The sequence below is a fragment of the Zophobas morio genome, unplaced genomic scaffold, assembly GCF_036711695.1.
Source record: "Zophobas morio isolate AGI-343-1 ecotype UQ-CSIRO unplaced genomic scaffold, CSIRO_AGI_Zmor_V1 ptg000012l, whole genome shotgun sequence".
Lineage (NCBI taxonomy): Eukaryota > Metazoa > Arthropoda > Insecta > Coleoptera > Tenebrionidae > Zophobas > Zophobas morio.
In genome coordinates this window covers 778,175-803,066 of record NW_026972117.1, presented here as the reverse complement: position 1 = coordinate 803,066, position 24,892 = coordinate 778,175, and the positions used below count along the sequence as shown (strand labels likewise).

The 24,892-nt window shown below is 34.0% G+C and overlaps 1 protein-coding gene across 2 annotated transcripts in view; it reads left to right on the top strand.

Annotated features, from left to right (window-relative positions):
• The window catches only part of LOC135127519 (failed axon connections), a 62,368-nt gene extending 40,505 nt beyond the window's left edge, over window positions 1–21,863 (top strand). The window contains exons 2-5 of one of the 2 annotated variants that reach the window (XM_064053956.1): window positions 15,663–16,001; window positions 20,514–20,651; window positions 20,713–21,006; window positions 21,067–21,863. In XM_064053956.1, the coding sequence (XP_063910026.1) occupies window positions 15,663–16,001; window positions 20,514–20,651; window positions 20,713–21,006; window positions 21,067–21,138 (843 nt within the window). In that variant the 3' untranslated portion in view covers window positions 21,139–21,863. Of the gene's footprint in view, window positions 1–15,662; window positions 16,002–20,504; window positions 20,652–20,712; window positions 21,007–21,066 lie in introns of both variants that reach the window. The other variant, XM_064053955.1, reaches the window with a different exon arrangement.
• Window positions 21,864–24,892: the final 3,029 nt, after the last annotated feature.

Genomic DNA, 24,892 nt, shown 5'->3' with positions numbered 1-24,892 from the left:
GATGTGCAACATTTATCTTTAGATCACGGCGAATTTCTTCCATTCAATATCTCGCATCCTGTGCCGAAACCGTATTTTCTATTTATCAGAAATTCATGAGCGACTCATCCTGCCGTGTTCTCTCGAAGTAGGACTCGGTCGTTAAGAAGACCGTTTTTCCTTTGATGTCAAACTGACAAACTCCCTATGAATTATGAATGCCTGCGATCATTTGCTTTGTTAATCGGTATAACAATTTAACGCTCGAGAAAGAGCACGCAATCATGCGAACTAGAAATAGAGAAGTCCGGTGATCTGCTCCTGGGGTGGTGTCGACATAAGGTCACTCACATCGTAAAATTTATCTAGTGAATAACGCTTTTCAGGAACTGACGAACTTCCAAGTTATCTCGTCGGAGCTGCGCTAACAAAGAAAAGTTTGTGTGTTTGATTTAGTCGAACTATAAATAGAAATATCGGGTGGATCTCGGCTCTCGGGGGAGACGTTTCTGGTGGAAATTGGAGTTATTGTCGGGTGCACGGATTGATTCGTAATGATCCCGGAGAATGGGACGTAACGATGCAGTTCGTCATTAATTCAATGGAAACTAAAATAACTTATTTCCTGAAATGGACAAACATACGAATTATCTAATCAGAGGAAAACACAGTGTGTGTTCATCAAGCGACAAATATATGCACTTTGGAAATTGTTAAATATGGTACACTTCAAGGAACCGTCCTCACGCCTAAGTTATTCTTCCTTTATGCAAATGACCGGTCAAAAATAAAATTAATGCTTCAGGGACGTGGGATTTCTTGAGAAAGCTAAAGCAGTAATTCTTTGTGGTAACACAACTGATTATGGGTGCATATATTGTAACGACATTGTCCTCATTACGGCCTTAAACCCATTGTGCAACATCTCTCTAGAATCGAATCGCCATCATCACCCGACCGTTGATCTTCCCCGACCCTGATTACTAGATATAATTAAAAAATCAAGTCGATATCCTTGAACCTCCACCCAGCGAAAACCCACCCCCTCTGTTTTTCTTTCAATCACCCCATTACGCGCAGTCTTTATTAGCGACGTGATCGATCGTCGATCAGACGCGTGAAAGAAGCGAATGAATATTTATGCACCCTTTGTCCAGGAATAACAAGAGCAAATATAGCCGGGGGTGCAGCGCCGACCTTACGGGACCAGGCCATGTTGACATTTCAGCGGCTCTTTAATTCGCTGTAGTTAAATTACCAGCAGATGTTCCGCGTTTTTAAACAATGATGTCATTCGTGGTGACATTAAGAGCTAGAGCATGCCTCAATTTGGGGAGAATTTGTTTCGGAGATGGGCGCGACGAGAGAAAGTGACCTCATTCTTGAACTTTGGGGCGAAATTTGAGAGGGTTCGGAGGTTACGAGCGGTGGGCGATAAAGCGATGGCTCGATTTCCGCAGGCCTCGTGCTCAGGATGACTGCAGAAGATGCAGTAATAATAATAATAAGAGTAATAATTTTTACACACAATTTTTGCATATTTAAAAAAATAAGAATTAATGTGGAAACTGATTCTTTTGATACATAGATTCGTTAGATCAGTGTTTGTTATGTTATTGCAACCAACTGGAAATCTGGAATTTTCCAGAGGGCACCGAAGTAAAATTTCGGTCATAACAAGTTCATACATTGCTCTAAACAAAGTTCAAGAAATAAAGCTTAATTTTATTAAACAGAAATAAGTATTTTTAACCAACAATGGATAATAGATAGGTACATTCGAAAAAATATGTACTCCGTGACCATTAACCATATATTATATTTTTGGAATCAACACGTCGGGATCTATATCCCTGAATTAATCAGAATTTTTAGATGACTTTTTCAAAAATGAAATTTCCCATTATGTATTCATATTACCTCCCTTATGCAAATTTCGACCCGTTCTCGACGATTTTCGAAATTTAACTAAATATTTCCATGTAGATTTTGGGCCACAGAAGTCACTTTTGGCTTCATTTCTTCGATAACTTAACCGTTTTTCCAGAATTGTCTATTGAAATATCGCAATTTTCAAAAATTTCAAACAATTCGAATTTCACACCGAAATATCCGAAAATATTGCCCCGTTACCATAAACAATGCTATATTTTTGGAATCAGCTCGTCGGGATATACAGGGTGTTTCTTTTATTTGATACAACCCCTGTAACTTTTTTATTCTTGAAGATAAACCCGTAGTTCTTTAACCAAATTTGTATCATTCTCAAAGATTTATATGATGGTAAGCACACATTTTTATTATCACTGGCGGTAGAACCGGAAATGACGTCAACTTATTTTTTTTTAATGAAACACTAGGTATATTTTTTCATAAATGGAAAGATTGATTTTTTTCACTACAAAAAATCACAAGCAACCAATATTCTAAAATCAATAATAAAAAAGTTATTTAGTAAAATATCTCCAAAATTTTCCATTTATTTCAAAATCTAGTTGCTTGAAAAACAATTGAAAAATTGTTGTCATCACTAGATCTTTTAAAATGATATAAATTTGCTCAAAATAAAAAATTTACAGGGGTTGTATCAAATAAAAGAAACACCCGGTATATATCTCTGAATTTTTTCAGAATTTTTAGACAACTTTTTAAAAAATGAAATTTTTGACTAGATAACCTATCGTCTAAGAAAATAAAAGGCGGGTGGGCTAGGCTAGTATTTGCCTAAATAAGACTTATTTTGACAAATGACCTAGTCTTCTAAGAAAAGGTACTAGCCCTACCCACCCACCAATTTTCTTAGAAGAGTAGGTCATCCGTCAAAATCAATCATATTTTGGCAAGTATGAGACTGATTTTGGCAGATGACCCACTCTTCTAAGAACATGGGGGGGGGGGGGGTAGTACTTGCCAAGATAAGACTGATTTTGGCAGATGACTTATTCTTCTAAAAAAATAAAGGCTGGATGAGTGGGGTTAGTACTTTCTAACAATAAAAAAAAAAACTAAAAAATAAAAAAAATACAAATTTAAAAATTGGATAAATGAAAAATCGGAAAATTGTATAACTGTTCAATAGGAAAATCAAAAACTGAAATATCGAAAAATTGAAAAAAAAAAAACAAATCTTATAAAATCGAATTAGAAATTCCAGTTTTCATTTTTTACTTAGTTTGTAGATTTTTCAACTTTTGAGTATTTTATTTGATAAGTTTGAAATTTTTTGATTTTTAATTTTTCAAGCTCGCAAGTTAAAATTTTTCCTTTTCACGATTTGTCATTTTTCGATCTTTTAACTAAAAGAACAAATTTATTCCAACCGAAATTTTGAAAAACCCAAAAATTGAAAATTAGAAAAAAAATTTTCAGATGTTTTAAAGTTACGGTAAAGATGATCAAAATTACTTTTTACTCCCTTCCAAAAACTCGGTGACAAAAAATCAAAAATCGAAAATTTAAAAAAATAAACATCTATTTTCTCGATATTTTTAAAAATCGAATAATTGAGAAATCGAAAACTGCCAAAATTGTAAAATTAAAAAATCGAAAGTTTTTTTCAGTTGCCCAGAGAAATCAAAAATCGAAAGACAGATCAAAAATCGAAAAACTGAAAAATTTAGTAGTACTCGGTACGATAAGGCTTATTTTTGCCAATGACCTACTGTTCTAAGAAAATAAAGAATAGGACATCTGCCAAAATTAGTCTTATCTTGGCAAGTATGAAACTGATTTTTGCAAATGACATCCTCTAAGAGATTAAGGGTGGGGCGGGGCTAATAGCTGTCAAGATAAGACTGATTTTGGTAGATGACCCACTCTTCTAAGAAAATAAAGGGTGGGTGGGTGGGGCAAGTACCTTTTCTTAGAAGAGTAGGTCATTCAGCGCCAGTTTTGGCTATTCTGTGATCAGCAGATATTATTGACGTAAATCAAAACCTTTTTTCTATTTTCGACAGCCAATAAGTGCTTGTGTGACAGTTACTAGATGAACCCTAGAAACTTTCCTGTTAATGACGTACAGTCGCGGCTATAGAAAACTGGACCACTAGGTTTGCTATGTCCACGATTGCCATTTTTTTTAATTAGGATAATTTTGGAATAATACTTCAGGGGTATGTCCCACGCCAAAACGTGAGCATTGTGTTAAATTATTGTTTGACTTTTTAATTATTTATTTGATTTATAGTTTACTAATGATCTTTATTCTGAATTAAAACTTTGTTTCATTAAAATAAATATTCAAAAAAGGAATAAGTACTTGTAATGACTATTAATGATTGTGATTTTATTTGTCAGGTTGGCAACATACACTAAGTCATTTCTCATCATGGTTATAAGGCGTGTTCGACGTGCTCTTGTCAAAGTTGACGACTGTGAACTGACGTGTAAACATTGCTGCCAATAATTCAATTTTACCAACACAAAAATTGCTTCAATCATCTTTCTTTAGGTTTCAGCAATCTAGGGACGTTTTAAATGTTGAGTTGGCGACTTCCGGGTCCCTCTGTCGACGACTACTGAGGCACCCTGGTCATGTTGCTGCACATTCGAAACGGTCGTGCCGTGGCGTCGCCACCTCGACATTTACTTATCTTAATAAGCACCCATTGTCTTTAACAACCATAAATTCCTACTTTCGCAGCCTCTAATTTATTCGTAACTATACGTAGGAGCCCATGTGGGTACCGCACTCTTAATTCAGCAATCCATCAACTTAACAACAACTAGCAAAATTTTCTCGTGAAACGCTAAACCGAAAAGAAACTAAAAACGCTCCACCTACGTGATGCAAATCCCGGCGATTGTTCATCTTCTTCGTCTCAAACCCACTCGCAGTGGTCGCGCTGAAGTCAATTTTCTCTTGACACCACTATCGCGCCAGTTCCGGAGAGGACCCTAAATCAAATTTAAAGTAGGTACACGGCGAATTAAGAGTAAAGTGCGCTTGATTAAACCGGCACTTGACGCTGGGTGTAATAACCCAGATTTGCACATAAACGAGGTGCAGCTGGGCAAGTTCAACGCTCGCTGCTCCTTGGCCATCGTTGTGCGGATGTTGCTTGCAGTTTCGCCACGGGCAACGCATCGCTCGTCCCGCGAGCCGAACACAACTTTATTTTTACTCTTGTGACGTACTTCGCCATTTTAAAGAAAGTAAAATCCGCACTTTCGCATGTCGCGTGCCGCCCCCTATCGATCACCCCCGAAGCTCGCATGTCGTTAATCGGCGCTCGTTAAAAATTCACAACTTTTTTGCAACGGGAAAGACGGGAGTGTGGGTGGGATTAAATCGCATGCAACAATTCGCGGATGTAATTCTAGGGGGTATCGGGAAATCTGGGCTGGCCGATCAATTTGCTAAAGCCTTGTTTAGCACTGCTGGCATACATTGTTCAGTTGATCCGGTTGATCAATACGTCGGGTACTCGAACCGACACTGTATTTGGAGTTTCTCCACCTCCCTTCGGGCGTCTGGTGGGTTACCATGACGACTTACTCCCTCGTGCCTTCCGTTCCCTCGGGAGCCGAGCGGGGTCGGCTGCGCCCCCTCGCAGGGAAATTCAAATGTCAGTGTGACATTTAAAGACGGCCTTTTCGTATCCATTTTTCCAAAACTTCGACCACTTCTTGCTTCATTTTGTCCACCCTGTCAGTTCTTGTCCGCTTTCTGGATGTTCCTTTGTTTAACCCTCCGCTATCGACAACATCTCCGTCAAACTCGACGCCGCAGTCGTAACACGAAACCACATTGTAACCCCTTTATTACAGACTCAGTTTTCCTCAAATGGGGTTTGAGCGGAAGCGACATCGGTAATTATCCGTCGCTGTCCCTCCAGCCGATATTTATGAATTTGTGATGAAGACAGTAAAGAATTCATCCACTATTCACCCTCCGAATGATAACAGCACACGCAACACGCATCAAGTAAATGCTTTTGTTACCCTAGCTTCCGAATTTTTATCGCTTGACGTATGTCAGTCTGGCGCTCGACACGTCACGTCGGATTCTATTAAACTTATCCTGGGATTATTTGACACCTTGCGAATGCTTTGTTTGGGTTTAGGGAGTAAATTGTCGAGTCGAACAAACCGGATTTCGTGCTGTTGCCCACTTATTCGAGAAAATATGGTCCAAGAGTATCAAAATCCAAATTGGATTATAACATCTTGAAATTTAATTTTGACACTGCAAAACCGAATCATGAAATAATCAAATCAACTAAATTTCGCAAAATTAAATCTTGCTGGATTTGTTGCTTTATACTCCAGGAACGAGGGAAGTTCTGTCGAAATCACTTTGTGATCATATTACCAAATCGTCTATTGTGTTTTTTTTCTCATTACATTTTTGTAGTGGGAATTTAAAAAAAAATTGCGATGACGTCATCAACATTTTTGCAAGGACACGTATATCAGTTGGGATAGATGTAGTGTAATACTAAGAATAAAATTATTATATTCTCAAATTTTCGGGAAAATGAATTGGGTCGTTTGAATATTGATTTGTAATAATCAATAAAATAACGAAACAATTTACTCACGTATACCTACGTATCAGAGGCAACTGAAAATCGTGTATGTATAAACATTCTTAATTTAAGATGACAGGCGTAACAGCATACATGAGAGCCAAACAGAGAAACTGTAAACAAAACGACCGTCGGTTTTATTGCTTCGACTTCCACTTATTATATAAAACATTGGGTTTTATTTTAATTCTTGACGGTGAAATTCACAATTGGTTGATTATAAACATGTCTATTTCACATTCGCGGAATCAAGTGAACGCATAAAACAAATGCAGGTCTGTAATGTTAAAGTCGATGTAAATAAGCGTGCTACCCTTACGTTTCAACCGAGTTTTTCCTTTAACAAATTTTGTGTCTACCAAATTGGGTTGGTTGGGGTGTAATACTAATAATAAGTGTTGCCTTTAATTTAATCAATAAAATAAATTGACTTCATTAATTTTTTTGAACCACCTCTTAAGAAAATCTAAAAAATATGAATGGAATGATAAATCACAAGTACAAACTCATCATATTTTTTGCATTTTAGATAGGATTTATTCAGCAAAATTTAAGGGTGACGTCATCAATTTTTTTAGGAGGGATGAACAAATACATTTTGAACAAAAGTTTACCATGCTTATAATAACTTTAAAATATTCCCAAGATTTCAAAGCATTCGGTTTTGTAATTCCTGATTAAATCGATAAAATAAATTCACGCCTTCATTAATTTTTTTGAGTCACCCTGCATATGCAAATCGAAAAATATGAATGGAATGATAAATCACAAGTACAGACTCATCATATTTTGTACATTTTAGATACGATTTATTCGGCAAACTTTTGAGCTGACGTCATCAGTTTTTTGTAGAAGATAACCAAATATATTTTGACTAAAAATTTATTATGCTCTTTATAACCTTAAAACATCTGCAAGATGTCAAAGCATTCGGTTTTGTAGTTCCTGATTAAATCAATAAAATAAATTTACGCATTCATTAATTTTTTTGAGTCACCCTGTATATGCAAATCGAAAAAATTTGAATGGAATGATAAATCACAAGAAGAGACTCACCATATTTTGTAAATTTTAGATAGGATTTTTTCAGCAAGATTTTGTGGTGACGTCATAAATTTTTTAGGGGGGACGACCAAATACGTTTTGATCAAAAATTTACCATGCTTATGATAATTTTAAAATATCTTCAAGATTTCGAAGCATTCGGTTTTGTAGTTCCTGAGTAAATCAGTAAAATAAATTTACGCTTTCATTTATTTTCTTGAATCACCCTGTATATGCAAATCCAAAAAATATGAATGGAGTGATAGATCACAAGTACAGACTGATCATATTTTGTACATTTTAGATATGATTTATTCGGCAAATTTTCGAGCTGACGTCATCAAGTTTTTGGAGGGGATAAGCAAATATATTTTGACTAAACATTTATTATGCTCTTTATAACCTTAAAACATCTGCAAGATGTCAGAGCATTCCGTTTTGTAGTTCCTGATTAAATCAATAAAATATATTTACGCATTCATTAATTTTTTTGAGTCACTCTGTATATGCAAATCCAAAAAATATGAATGGAGTGATAAATGACAAGTACAGGCTCATCATATTTTGTACATTTTAGATATGATTTATTCGGCAAACTTTCGAGCTGACGTCATCAAGTTTTTGAAGGGGATAAGCAAATATATTTTGACTAAACATTTATTATGCTCTTTATGACCTTAAAACATCTGCAAGATTTCAGAGCATTCGGTTTTGTAGTTCCTGATTAAATCAATAAAATATATTTACGCATTCATTAATTTTTTTGAGTCACCCTGTATATGCAAATCCAAAAAATATGAATTGAGTGATAGATCACAAGTACAGGCTCATCATCTTTTGTACATTTTAGATATGATTTATTCCACAAACTTTTGAGCTGACGTCATCAAGTTTTTGGAGGGGATAAGCAAATATTTTTTGACTAAAGATTTATGATGCTCTTTATAGCCTTAAAACATCTGCAACATTTCAAAGCATTCTGGTTAGCAGATTAAAAATTAAATTTCAAAATGTTGTTTTATAATTTTGATTTTTTTTCCAAAAATCTGGACGTTTCGGGTGAAAAGTCAATTCAGAGTTGTAAACTACATGTGTAGGACTATGTTATTTTATACAATTGAAAACCCATTTACTATGTACAATTTTGAAGTGACGTCATCGCATTAGTGGTGGGGATGATTAGACAAATTTTGGTTAGCGTTTTACCATCTACATGATATTCTTAATATAAGTACAAAATTTCACAACAATCGGTCGAGTACTTTCGGAGATTATCTGTCTAATAAAAATCCGGGACAACAGACGGACAGACGGACAGACGGACGGACAGACAGACGGAAATGGGAGACCTATTTCTTCGTCTTCTAGGGGTCATGAAAGATCGAGAAAACGTAAAAGTAGAGAGTCGGCCGACGGACTCGATTACAATACTTCCTTTGCTTACGCTCGGGAAGTAAAAAGGCTTCAGCTACGACATGTTGGCACTAAAAATTTCAAATCTGTATTTCTACAAAAATAAATCTTTTTAAAAATTTAGAAAATGAGTTCTTTTATGTTTTTAACGCAAGTATTGAAAATAAAAATCTGTAGACAGTCTTTTGTGGCGAAAAAAATACTCCGTCCTTAAAATTATCGCAACACCTCCCAAAGTAAACCACAACCGTGAAATAAATCACCTGCACGCCCATGAAAAACGGGCCCGATACGAACCCTAAACCACGATACCACGACACGAAAGACAACTTTATGTTTACTTTAAAATATTAACTTTTATGGCCGTCATAAATTCGATATTATTTTCACATAAATTCCCACAACGTTATGACGCCAGGTGATTAAATGAAGCCGAAACGAAAAATCTTCAAAGATTTCCCTGCAACAGTTTCGGACGATTTGTTTACTCGACCAATGATTTTTAGTTTATTACCAACATCGGTTTTTATTAATTTTGTGTGTGCAGGTATTTCCTTTGTAGCTTTCGCACGGGTAAAAAATCTCTTGTTTGCGAGGCACTCGGAGAATTTCCTCCGTTCTCTTCCACTTCCTGAGTTATTTATGGAAAGGCTACTTGAGTTGTTTTTCAATCAAAATAACTCGATTCCGAGAAAATGCAAGAGTTTGTCTAGCGCCTGGATTAATCGGGATGATCGAGTCGTCGATAAATCGGGCAATAAAAAGATGAAATTATCGCTGGTTTTTATTAGTCGTTGTGTGTGTGCTTTACGATGGAGTGAAGTTTCCGGAAGAATGTTACTAATTTGTCGAATGTCTGAAATGAGATTGCCGAGAAGGAATGTGTTTGTGTGTGGTTCAAAAATATTTACGATAACGAAAAGATCTGTTGCATTACTGGAGCAATCAATTATTCTAAACTAAGAGTGATGAGAGAGAGACCCTCGACCTGACGATTTCTCCGTTACGATACATAAATTTTGTGTCGACTGGAAAAACAAAAACAATTACATTAGCCGTAGTAAACTCAAATCTAAAAAAGAAACGCCACCGTTTCGAGGCAAATAATTTACATTTTTTGTCGGGGTGGATTTGCACAGCTGAAATTTATAACCGAGTTTATTAAAGCCGCACCAAAGCTAAATTTAAAATTTTTATCCCAGTGAAATAAACTCGGCGATCCAATTTTTGATTACTTTAAATTAATATAAAATAAACTTTCGTACCGCCAATAGCACGCGCGTGTATTGCTGGTTGCATAACCGTCCGGGCTGACTCCCGAAAGTACGCTAATTATTTAATAAAATGTCACTCCCATGCCATAATCCCACAACCCGTTAACAGTTTAATTACAGAGGATGCAAGAACCCATTTTTTTGACAGCGCGTTTCCACGCCGCCTTAACAAGCCCATCTCAAATGTAATAAATGGCAACCATACGGAAACGCACAAATGTCAAAGCAATTAACATGTGTCAGATGTGCGTGCGGAGCGCTTTAATTAATGCCCACTTGATTTGTGGCCAAAACGCAACATAAAAATTAAGTTTGGAAACCACCGACGATTTTAATTGAGATTTCGGCCAGGTCCCCTAATTGATAAAAATTGCAGCAGTCTCCGTGAAAAGCAGCTGACTTCTGTTTTTTCTCAGAAACGAGAACCGTTATCGGAGCAGAAGCCTCATCAACTACGATATTTTTTCTTGTTGTGTAAACTCGTCGACTACAAAGTGCCAGCAGGCGTTGTGAACACGTTATGCAAATTGTATAGTAATCGTATTGGGTTCTGGATGTTCGACGTCGAGTGTGACCCGGCGACTGCTGTTTCGTATGAAAGAGCCCTCAGATCGTGCTGCGGTAATAAAATCTCCAAATAATTTATGACGGCTATTAGTGGACGTTAACTTTCCTAAATTGCCGGCGACGCAATTGAAAAGAATCACAAATGGTGCGCCGAGATGTTTTGTGCAGATGCAGGCGTTGGCTCGGGTGGGTGTGGCCGTAAAAGTGGGGCTGCATTTTGAATCAGCTTGGCTGGACCGGTGACCGGCTTTTTTTTTCAAATATAAATTTACGGTGTGGTCTCGACACGACAGTGCTCCGCTTCATATAATAACAACAATTATTAATTTACTTCGTGAAAAGGCATGACAAAGAAGAGAAAAAATTGATTGAAGGTTACTGCGACAGGACTTTCTCAGTCTTTGTCGAACAAATCCCGCTTCTAAAAAAATAATAAAAAAATTTATTTTGCGAACTTTTATTGATAACCTCTATACACTGAAAAAAATAAAAACACTACCAGAATTTAGAATAAATTTATTGCACAACTAAAATAGCGTACAAAAAGTTATAATGCAGGTTATTAACCCTGATGGAAAGACTTGATTTTCTGAACATGAGTTTTTTCTAAAATACCTTTTATGAAATTAAAGCTGTTCATTCAGCGTAAGTTCTTTTAAAAAAACATATACATATGTGGTGAAATATGTTCTATTTTATAGTTGTCTGGGTTTCTAATTTTTTGGTTTTTCATTTGTCCAGTTTTTAACCAATCAGTGATTCGACGTTTGATTTTTCGATTATCAGATTTTCCGTTTTCTCGATTTTTCAATTTTTCGTTTTTTCATTGTTTAGTTATCCAATTTTTCGATTTTATAATTTTTTTTCTCAATTTTCAATTTTATAATTCTTCGGGTTTAATATTTTTCGTTCTTCCACTTTTTAATTATCCGAATTTCATTGTTTCGATTTTCCAATTTTTTTATTTTTTTTTAATTTTCCAGAAAAATAAAATTGAAAACTTGAAAAAACTTGAGAAACTGAATATCGAAATTTCGAACAATTAAAAATTAAAAAACTGGAAAATCGAAGCAAAGAAATTCGATAGATAATTGAAAAAACAATTGTATAAACGAAAAAACGAAAAATTTTAAGAACGAAGATCTATAAAATTGAAAGTTTGATTCATTGAAAACGGAACAATAACTGAGAAATCGAAAGGTTATAAAAATATAAATTTGAAATTCAAAAAATTGAAAAATTGTTTTGTAAAATTACAACATTAAATCAAAAACTAAATCAAAAATGAAAATTTTCAAAATTATAAAATTGAAAAATCTGATAACTGCAAAAACAGAAATTGAAAATTCTAAAAAAATTTAAATCGAAAAAATTCTAAAATTTTTAATAATAATCGAAAAACCGACATGTCAAAAAATCGAGATATAAAAAATCGTCAAATCGAAAAACTGAAAAACTAAAAATTTAAAAATTCCAAAATTGAAAGAATAATTTTGAAATCCAGAGTTGATAAATTCGAGAATTTCTCGGTTTCTCAATTTTTTCATATTTTAACTTTCTAATTTTGAGAATTTTAAATTTTTCAATTTCTATATTTTTTGTTTTTTCAGTTCTTCGGTATTTCTATAGGTATGTTTGATTTTCGAATTTTTAAATTTAAGATTTTTCAACTTCCAGGTTGTAGATTTTTCGGTTTTTACTTCCCGAGCGTAAGCAAAGGAAGTATTGTAATCGAGTCCGTCGGCCGACTCTCTACTTTTACGTTTTCTCGATCTTTCATGACCCCTAGAAGACGAAGAAATAGGTCTCCCATTTCCGTCTGTCTGTCCGTCTGTCCGTCCGTCTGTCCGTCTGTCCGTCCGTCTGTCCGTCTGTCCGTCTGTCCGTCTGTCTGTCCGTCTGTCCGTCTGTCCGTCTGTTGTCACGGATTTTTATTAGACAGATAATCTCCGAAAGTACTCGACCGATTGTTGTGAAATTTTGTACTTATATTAAGAATATCATGTAGATGGTAAAACGCTAACCAAAATTTGTCGAATCATCCCCACCACTAAAGCGATGACGTCACTTCAAAATTGTACATAGTAAATGGGTTTTCAATTGTATAAAATAACATAGTCCTACACATGTAGTTTACAACTCTGAATCGACTTTTCACCCGAAACGTCCAGATTTTTGGAAAAAAAATCAAAATTATAAAACAACATTTTGAAATTTAATTTTTAATCTGCTAACCAGAATGCTTTGAAATGTTGCAGATGTTTTAAGGCTATAAAGAGCATCATAAATCTTTAGTCAAAAAATATTTGCTTATCCCCTCCAAAAACTTGATGACGTCAGCTCAAAAGTTTGTGGAATAAATCATATCTAAAATGTACAAAATATGATGAGTCTGTACTTGTGAACCATCACTCCATTAATATTTTTTGGATTTGCATATACAGGGTGACTCAAAAAAATTAATGAATGCGTAAATATATTTTATTGATTTAATCAGGAACTACAAAACCGAATGCTCTGAAATCTTGCAGATGTTTTAAGGTCATAAAGAGCATAATAAATGTTTAGTCAAAATATATTTGCTTATCCCCTCCAAAAACTTGATGACGTCAGCTCGAAAGTTTGCCGAATAAATCATATCTAAAATGTACAAAATATGATGAGCCTGTACTTGTCATTTATCACTCCATTCATATTTTTTGGATTTGCATATACAGAGTGACTCAAAAAAATTAATGAATGCGTAAATTTATTTTATTGATTTAATCAGGAACTACAAAACCGAATGCTTTGAAATCTTGCAGATGTTTTAAGGTTATAAAGAGCATAATAAATTTTTAGTCAAAATATATTTGGTTATCTTCTACAAAAAACTGATGACGTCAGCTCAAAAGTTTTCCGAATAAATCGTATCTAAAATGTACAAAATATGATGAGTCTGTACTTGTGATTTATCATTCCATTCATATTTTTGGATTTGCATATGCAGGGTGACTCAAAAAAATTAATGAAGGCGTGAATTTATTTTATCAGGAATTACAAAACCGAATGCTTTGAAATCTTGGGAATATTTTAAAGTTATTATAAGCATGGTAAACTTTTGTTCAAAATGTATTTGTTCATCCCTCCTAAAAAAATTGATGACGTCACCCTTAAATTTTGCTGAATAAATCCTATCTAAAATGCTAAAAATATGATGAGTTTGTACTTGTGATTTATCATTCCATTCATATTTTTTAGATTTTCTTAAGAGGTGGTTCAAAAAAATTAATGAAGTCAATTTATTTTATTGATTAAATTAAAGGCAACACTTATTATTAGTATTACACCCCAACCAACCCAATTTGGTAGACACAAAATTTGTTAAAGGAAAAACTCGGTTGAAACATAAGGGTAGCACGCTTATTTACATCGACTTTAACATTACAGACCTGCATTTGTTTTATGCGTTCACTTGATTCCGCGAATGTGAAATAGACATGTTTATAATCAACCAATTGTGAATTTCACCGTCAAGAATTAAAATAAAACCCAATGTTTTATATAATAAGCGGAAGTCGAAGCAATAAAACCGACGGTCGTTTTGTTTACAGTTTCTCTGTTTGGCTCTCATGTATGCTGTTACGCCTGTCATCTTAAATTAAGAATGTTTATACATACACGATTTTCAGTTGCCTCTGATACGTAGGTATACGTGAGTAAATTGTTTCGTTATTTTATTGATTATTACAAATCAATATTCAAACGACCCAATTCATTTTCCCGAAAATTTGAGAATATAATAATTTTATTCTTAGTATTACACTACATCTATCCCAACTGATATACGTGTCCTTGCAAAAATGTTGATGACGTCATCGCAATTTTTTTTTAAATTCCCACTACAAAAATGTAATGAGAAAAAAAACACAATAGGCATGCAGTCGTCAAGTTTCCGACAGCGAGGGAAGTACTGTCTAAACTCTTTAGACCAATTTTTTAATTTTTCGATATTTCGATGTATCGATTTTTTTCAGTTTTAAACTTCTTGATTTTTCGACTTTCCGATGTTTCAATTTTTCTGTGTTTCAGTTTTTCAATTGAAGAATCGATAACTTGAAAAATCCCAAAAGAGGAACTCGAAAAATTGAAAAAAATTCAAATATCAAACAATTGAAAAATGAAAAGTCGAACATTGAAAAATTGGTCTAAAGTTATTTATTATACAGAACTTCCCTCGCCTCAGGAGAACAATACAATAAAAACAGGTTTTTTTACACATACGACAGACAGGCGGAAACGGGAAACCATTTTTTTTCCTAGTCTAGAAAACATGGACTCGATTTTTTTTTAATTAAATATTCCCATATTATGTTAATAAAAATTGTAAACTTTGGGATTCTCCAATCTAAATCCAAGTTTAGAATAATATTTAACTTGAAAATAAACTGGAATCTATAATTCTCCAACTTTAAAACCCTATAAAGATTAAAATCATTCGAGTCCCTTCCTTTTCGCCCCAGAAAAATTCACACCTTTTCTTTATCTAGCAACTCCTCAGCTTCCCATTCGCGATTACTCCCAACTCATCCATCTTCCACCTAAACCCACCCCTCCCGCAATAAACACCCCTCGCAGCCCCACATGAACTTCAGATACCACATCCATAATCCCCGCCATAAATCACCCCAATCGCGTAATTTAGATTTGAGAAACGACCTACACCACACGTAAATAATAAAGCTACGTAATCAAGGAATGCTTAATTTTAGGCCAGATTTATTTCCCACCGCACTACAACAGGTACGGTGGAATACCTGTGTAGAACTCAATCCTATGCCGATGTCTCCCTTTAAACAGTAATTGTTGCTTTCAGAACGTGGACCACAAAATGAAATACCGCTCAAAAAAAGGCCAACTGCCCTTCGTCGAGATCAACGGTGAAGAGATCGCCGACAGCACCATCATAATCAAAGACCTCTCGCAGAAGTTCGGCCACGACCTGGACGCCGCCCTCAGCACCGAACAAAGGAACATCGCCCACGCGACCATCTCCATGGTGGAGAACCACCTGGCGTGGATCGTGATGTGGTGGCGCACGAAGTACCCCGACCAGGTGCTCAAGGGGTACAAAGTGAACCTGCAGCACGCACTAGGAACGAGGATACCCAACGGCATCCTCAACTTCTTTTTCAAATTCGCGTTCGGCAGGAAGGTTGGTCTCCCTCGACTTTTATCTCTATTCTGGTCGTTTGTTTGGAACGGTAGCTTTGGGGCGGAACGCTATGTTAATTTTGAGGCAGGTTGCGGGAAAACTCTCCATGCTTGCGTCTGTTTGTTCTTGGAATTCGGTAACTGGGGAACTAATCGTTGCTAATCCACGATCTCCTCAAATATTGACCGGCGGCCCGCCGAAAAGTAAATGAATTGGTGCACCCTCTTCTCTTGCACGAAAAACGTACGAAGTGACCCGAGGAAGGAATTCAAAGCTCCTAAATAATTTAAATTTTGAAGGTCCAACATTTACACGTAAGATAAGTGAAGTGATTAATTATTTCGGCGCACGTAACGAAATGAATTGCGTACGACGGCTAAATTTAGGATTTGTGTGATCAAACTAACTAAAAAGAACAATTACGTAGATTTTCACTATCACGCCAACCGTGGCCCAATTAAGAAAAAAGATTTATCGTTGCTTTTATTTTTACTTGTTCTCGGATTTTTAACGAGCTTTTTAAGAAAGTACGGTGTTGTAAATCGGGTTTTCGCTCACGCAGATGCACAATGTTGTTGGGATTGTTTTCTGGGTAATTAAGAAGCGGGTTCGAATGCTTTTTTTTATCTCTAGAGAGTGTTTTCGGTTGTTGTACATACAAGTGTTTTTATTGTTAGCGAAGTTTACAACTTCACGGTTTTTTGCATACGACGTAGGTGACATTGAATTATAAATTTTGTGTCGCACGCGTTATGCGGGAACGAAGGCGATTTTTCCGGTTAATTTCACATCAAAGGGGGTACGAAGGCGTGAAAATGCAACCCACAAAACATAGAACAAAATTTCAGGCGATAACTCGAAAAACTCTCTCTGTTAATTCGTACAGGGTTTGGAAATCTATATATTTTTTTTTCAATATTTTTCGAAAACATTTCATCAACTGCGACAATACACAGAAAATTAAAAAACTGAAGCTTCAAATGGGAGTTTGAATCCCCGAAAACACCAAACATTTTGAACATACAAAATTACGGGTGTGCGATGATTTGTTGGTTGCCTATAACACTGCCAGGACAAAATTTTCAGTTAATTCGTTTCTGATTCGTTTATTTGCTACGAGATTAGAAAAACGACGTAAATGCATACAAAAATAAAAAACATTCAATAGATTTTCTGCAAAAATAAAAGAAAGTTTTTGTCAACACATTGGACGGAACGTACTGGACATTTGCTCATACATGATAATGACTTGATTGAAACAATTATCCGTTGAAATGAAAAATTGGTCGAAGTTTGTTTCAACAAATCCCGCAAAACCAGTGGCGTAAATAATAAAATAAAATATCGATAAATGGAGAAATTGAGAAATTAAAAAAATTTAAAATCGAAAAATTGAAAAGTCGAAAAATCGAAATATCGAGCAATCGAAACATCAGAAACTGGAAAAATAAAAAAATTAAAAATTTGAAAAATTAAAATACATATATTGAAAAATTGAAAAATTCGCAAAATTGAGAAATCGAAAATTTAAAAAATCGAGAAGTCTAAAAATCTAAAAATTAAAAAAATATTTAAATCGGAAACCTGAAATGTCAACAAAAATCGAGAATTTAAAAATCGTAAAATTGAAACATCAAAAAACTGAAAATCCAAAAATTTGAAAATTCCAAAAAGTCGAAAAACCGAGGAATTGAAAAATTCCAAAACGGCAATGACGAAAAATTGAAAAATCGGAACATCGAAAAATGAGGAAATCGAAAAGCCGAAGAGTCGAAACATCGAAAAACGGACAGTTTCTCGGTTTCTCGATTTTTCCATATTTTAATTTTCTATTTTAAGAATTTTAAATATTTAGACTTCTCAATTTTTTGATTTTCTAGTTCTTCGATACTTCTATTTGATTTTTGAATTTTTAATTTTAAGAGTTTTTAACTTCTCGGTTTTAGATTTTTAGATTTTTTAAATTTACGTTCAAAATTTTTGATTTTTCGATTTCTCAGTTTTTTGATTTTTCCATTTATCGAGATTTCGATTTTGAATTATTTAGATTTCTCAGTTTTTCGATTTCTTCATCTTTTGATATTTCAATTCTTCAATGTTTCAATTTTTTAATTGAACAATCTAACTTGAAAAATCCCAAAACAGGAACATTGAAAAACTGAGCAGTCGAGAATTCGAAAAATTGTTGTATATCTACGATGTTGATTTTTCTATTTTGGAGAAATAGAAAAGTTGAAAAATCAAAAAATTGATTAATTGAGAAAATAAATTTAAAAACGTAAAAATTCCAAAATTGAAAAATCAAAGAGTTCAAAATCGAACAATCCCAAAATGGCGACACTGAAATATCTATAAATTGAAAATTAAGTAATTGAATAATCGAAAAATTGAAGATTAAAAAACTGAAATATCGGAAAACTGAGAAGTCGAAAGTTGAAAAATCGAAAAACGGAGAATTTTTCCAAATTATTAATTATCAGTTTTGAAAATTCTAGATTTTTAGATTTCTCAATTTTTTTTTTTCACTTCTACGCTATTTCTATTTGATTTTCGAATTTTTAAAGTTAAGATTTTTCAACTTCTCACTTTGAGATCTCTCGGTTTTTTAATTTTTCGTTTAAAATTTTGGATTTTTCGATTTCTCAGTTTTTGATTTTTCAATTTTTCCATTTCTCCATTTATCGAAATTTCAGTATTTCCAACTTTTTTGATATTTCAAATTTGGACTGTTTCGATTTTTGAATTGTTCGATTTTTGGACTTTGTAACTTGTCGATTTCTCGAACTTTCGATGTTTCAATTTCTCAATGTTTGAGTTCTTCAATGGAAGAATCCATAACTTGAAAAATCCCAAAACAGGAACATCGAAAAATTGAAAAATCGAAAATTTGAAGAATCGAACAATTGCAAAATTCCAACACTGAAATATTTATAAATTGAAAATTGAGTAATTGAAAAATCGAAAAACGGAGAATTTTTGGGTTCCTCAATTTTTCCATATTTTAATTTTTCAGTTTTGAAAATTTTAGGTTTTTAGATTTCTCGATTTTTTGATTTTTCAGTTCTTCGATATTTCCATTTGATTTTCGAATGTTTAAACTTAAGCTTTTTCAATTTCTCGGTTTTTTAATTTTTCGTTTAAAACGTATGATTTTTCGATTTTTTGATTTATCAGTTTTTCAATTTTTCTATTTCTCCATTTATCGAGATTTCAGTATTTCGAACTTTTTCAATATCTCGATATGTCGTTTTCTTTTTCAGTTTTAAACTTTTCGATTTCTCTAAACTTTTGAGGTCCCAATTTCTCAATGTTTTAATTTTTCAATTGAAGAATCCGTAAACTGAAGAACTAAAAAACTGAAAAATCGGGAAATCGAAACATTGAAAAGTCGAGAAATCGAGAAATGGGAAAATAAAAAAATCGAAAAGTCGTAACGTCGAAAAATCAAAAAAGTCGATTTATTGAGAACTTTAGAAACGTAAAAATTCCAAAATTGAAAAATCGAAAATTTGAACAATTGCACAATGCCAACACTAAAATATTGAAAAAATGAGAAATCGAAAGTTGAAAAATCAAAAAATCCAACATTCGAAACATTAAAAATTTTTTCCCAAAAACCACGATGTCTTGGATGGATAAAAAATCAACACGGATTCACAAACTACAAATTCAGAGCTATGTTTCTTTTTAACATTTAAATAACGTTTATTCCACAAAATTGTAAGATGGCATCGTCAGTGCCTGCGGAAGGCATGAACGGATAAATTTTGATTAACGATTTATCATGTTTCAAAGTTAGCTTGTAAAATTTTATACAGTTTTGTTTTTTTGAAAAATCTGGCAAAGGCAAAAACTTAACACAGTTTCATAACCCACAAATGGAGGAGTACATTATTTTTATATCTGGGTAAAAAAAATTGACCATAAGCTAAAAATTACTTCGAAATTCGGTGCGTCGCAGTTTTCCTTACAGAAGCACCAACCATAAATCCATATTTACAATGTTTATTCCGACAGCTTTTACCCGAGCCGTGTTTTCAAGCTTCGCTTCGTTTTGTTTTCGTTGTATCAGTAGGAAATGAAGTGTGAATTCTTAGTTGCATGGTTTAGTAAAATAAAAACCCGTGCATGTTTGTTATTTCTAGAGCAAGATTTCCGTTCAATGCACTGTTATTATTATTACGTCGTCTGTCGAGCGACCTCTTGACACAACAAATTCTCTTTATCTAAGAAAATAACTTATTCGAAAATAAAAAATCGTACCACATTGTTGATTAATTAACGTCACTTTTTCACGTCAAAAGCTCGGCCATGGTCTGGGTCTCACGCACTCGCATGCACCATCGACCCAATTTTTCTTACGCTGTATTCAATATGACCGAAAACGTTTAATTTACTCGAACAAGCCCAGTCATGTCGAGTACAGCCGTACCCCGTAGCACTAGAGCATGTTTCTTCCAGTGTTGTGTTGCTAGTTTTTTTAATTCGATATTGAATATTTAGTGGTTCCAGGGTACTAAGAAAGTAAAGGCCCAAGGTATAGGAGTCCATTCGGCGGAAGAAATCAACGCTTTCGGGCAAGGCGATCTCAAAGTGCTCTCCGACATGTTAGCGGACAAACCCTTCTTTTTCGGCGATGAACCAACAAATGTGAGAGTTTTTTCTTGTGGTGGCGCGAATTCGACCGTCTGATCGATCGTTTGTGTTGCAGCTGGATGTAGTCGTATTCGCACAACTAGCACAAATTTACTTTATCGATAAAGAAGTTAGTTATGCACTGCGCGACTACATGACAGAGTCGTGTCCGAATCTGGTCGGTCTTGTCAATCGCATGAAGGAGAGATGTTTCCCGGACTGGGACGACATCTGCACCACGCTCGACCTCAACTCACACCTGCCCAAACCGGCTCCGGAGGAGGCGAAGGACAACAAAGAGACGATCAAGGACGAGAAGGAAGGGGACCAGGAGAAGGAGCCTGACGATAAAGATATAGAAAAAGAGAAGGTACGATTGTTTTAATGGAATTTTGTGGAGAATTAATGAGGGTTTCGCGTTTTGTTTCAGGCCGAAGACAAAGAAAAAGATAAGGGTAAAGAGAAAGAGACGGAAGAGAACAAAGAGAAAGAGACGAAATGAAGAGACTGAGTCTCCGAAAGCCACTGCCGAGGCAAGTATCCCTTTCCTTCCCCTTACTTAACCTTGGACCTTTCATTTATATCTCAACTACGTGCAACCATCTAGTTTTAAGATTCATCATAATGTAACACTTTTTAATGAATGAAATTATACTCTTGTCAACGATTAATTTATGTAGTTTTTTTTTATCTATTATAAAGGACAGTTTTATCAATAAATATATTCATTGCTAGTTAAGAATACTTGTTTGTATAAATAATTTTAGCTAGGTTTTTTATTGTAAGCAATTGTATGTCTGAAAAACTTTGGGAAGCATGACAGTCGCATAGACAAACTCGAACAGTGACGACGTGCCGTGCTTTCAAAAGTTTATCCATGTTAGTGCAGTCTTAATGTAAGAAGTATAACCCAATTAGTAGTGCATTTATTCATTGTATTCATTCCACATTTTAACATTGCATCACAAAATTAACATAGCTTGACAGTATCTATTGTAGATTTTTGTATTTTTTTAATGGATATTTTTTAAGATTACAACTAAGTAACAAAAAGCGAATAACGAAGATTTCTAAATTGTATATGGATTGCAGTGTATCTCTGATCGTGAAGCTCAATAGATTGACTAGCATGTTAAAAATATATTTTAGATTTTATTATAAGTTTATTTGATCTACAACTGTGTTGTATGCTATATTACGATTTAAATAAATAAATTGGTATTTTAAGTTGCCTATTGATGAGTATGAGTCGAACCAGCCAACTCCCAAAATAGAAACACTGTGGAGTCCTCCAATTAGGGACCCTGCGAAGATCCAGCCTCGTTGATGGAGCTGAAACGCCGACAGCGGGAACAGCACTCTTGCTCGAATGGGTTTATTAAATTAAGAAACAACTGACAGTCCTAATTGAAGTTTCCTTTTATGTATCTAACTCGGTCGCTTTGTGATGTGTATGGGAAGGCGCTAATACAATAACAAATTTATTGATTCAAGTGCTGCAACTTTAAACTCTAAATTACATCAGCAAGAAAAGGACAGAATAAGACCGACGAATTCATTATGTAAATCGTAAAGTCTGAAAGTGTTGGCGAGTTCCTTCGTTTGCATAAAACGGGGATAATTTGACGGCGTATTAGCATACACGAAGTGTAGTGAAGAGGTAAACGCGTTTTTACCACGTTTGGGTTAGTTACTCTTTATGGCAATCGTCTTTAAACTAAAATTGCTACTAGTTAAATATATTTTCAAAATATTTAAACTTATTGCCAAACTCAAAATTGTTTCACGGGAATGTCTAAAAGTTTTCTATTCTATAGCATGTTCAACAAGTACTGTTTAGTTGGTATCAATGACATCGGTTCAAGCATTTGAACAAATTGGTTACTACAACAAAAATCACTTTTTTTTTATTTACGTCACTTTTAGTAATGCTTACGTTAATATTCTTTATTTAATATGATGTACAAACTTGTGTTTGTTTCAGTAAATCTTAAACAGAAGTTAGAAAGAGAGTAACAAAACTAAAAAAAAAAAAATTTGAAAATTTGTCTGTGGTCTGACTTGCTAGTTTACGAATTCGCCTTTATTTAACATTTCACAATTTGACCTAGAAACTACAAACCCGAATACTCGAAAACCTTGGAAACTTTTTAAAATTATCGTAGGTATGGTATTGCTAATCAAAATTTATCTTTTTATCCTTTTTAAAAACTTGATGACGTCTCAAATTTTGCTGTATAATCGTTTTTAAAAATGTGCAAAATGTTATGTCTATGCTTGTGGTTCATCAGTGCGTTCATATTTTTGAGAATTGTTTATACAGGATGGCTCAAAAATATATACAGGTGAGTTATTAAGGGCGCGCTCCTCAATATCTCATTAGAAATAGAAAAACGTCTAAGACTAACTATACGGAGTGTTCTGTTTTTAAAGTGTAACACACAACTTAGTTTTTCAATTAGAATACCTGTATGTATATTTTTATATATTATAACTAATATTTAATTTTTTAAATTTTTTATTGCATTTTTTATGCCCTTGTTTGCAGCATTTTTTGGTCTCATTTTCTGTTCGCCTCTTTTATTGCGTTTTTTTGTTGCTTTTTGGCGTTTTTCGCTGTTTGTTTATCTTTTTGTCCACTTTTGCCGAATTTTTTGCCTTTTTTTTATCGCGTTTTTTGTAGCATTTTGCCTGTTGCCTCCACTTTTGTTTTTTGTCCCCCTTTTTTGGCTTGTTTTTTGCATTTTCCCGACTCTTCTTCTTTTTCGTTACGTTTTTTTGCTCAATTTTTTATCGTTATTTAGTGATTGTTTTAGTCACTTTCGTGGCCGTTTTTTGGTAAATGTTTCCCCCCTTTTGTATGTTTATATATTTTTTTAATAGAACACCCTGTATTTTATTATTGCATCTTATTCTGTTTTTTTTTTTTTTGTTTTCTATAATAAGATCCAGTACTAAAATGCAGAGTGTTCTATAATAAAAAAAATAAAAGATATCGATATTTGAAAATTGTAAAATTTATTTTTTATGAACACTTTGTATATGAAAATTGTATTTAATTAATACCGTAAGAAAACGTGTACTTCTGCTTACTTCTCCACAAAATATTGCAAAACAAATGTTTAAAATAACGTTATTATGATTTTTTTTTCTGGACCCTTGTATTGCTGAAAAGGTTCAAAAAATTGGAATAACGTGGCAACGTCGCGTCGGAATTTCAAAAATAATCTAGGAAACAAATCTTAGAAACAGGTAAACAAGATTATGTAAAAGTATATAAGAATATGTAAAACTATTAAAAAAAAACGAGTTGTGTACTCGAAGCCTGCGCACTTAGTTACTCATCCTGTATATAAATGAAGCTATGTACTTTATTGATTAAATCAAAAAACGGCTTACCTTACCTGCCCGAGTTGGCAATTCTGAATTATTGGGAGCAATGTTAACAAGTCGGTACACAGTTGTCAATTTTGGTATAAGCATGTTCAAAAACCAATGAAAAGATGGCAGCTATTAAACTGGCACCCAAAATTTCAATTTTACATCAGGTATGCGATCATAAAATTTTTAATTTGTTGCCAACCTTACAAAAAAAAAACACGTTATAGGTAGTTAAGAGAAAAAAAAAAATGTCAGAGGAATAAAAATTACTGCTTCCGTTAATACCGCGTGATCACATATGACTCTGTTGGCCTGGATTTTTAGTTGAAATCGGCATCACAATGTTTTCTATCGTTTTCGGTTGACCCGAAACATAACTTAAATTTATCCCAGGTCGCGATTGACACATCTGTCACAGAATTACCGCCGTTATACCAACATAAACGCAAGAAAAATTTACTTTTTTATTTAAAAATTACTGTCAACAGACGCAGTCATTCTTATCACGCGGTAGAATTAATTCTGCTATTAAAACTAGGTACAGCAGTATAAACATGTGTTTAAATAAATAAGATTTTTTTTTTAATTTCATTATCAGAATAAAAATTGTTTTATAAAAAAAAACTATAAGCTCAATCTGGGCACATACTGTTTATGTCCTTGTTAAAAAGCATTTTTTTTTGCGCAATTTAGCAAAGAAACTGGATTTGTTTGATTGCATGTACTTCAGAGGTGAGGGAAGTTCTACCTAAATAGATCAACAGTTTTCAACCTATTTATAATATAATTTAAAAAAACGCTGTTTTAACTTATTTGTACAGGGTGATCATAACTGTAAATAGTAAGTTTTCTCATGTTTTTTTTATAACCTCTTG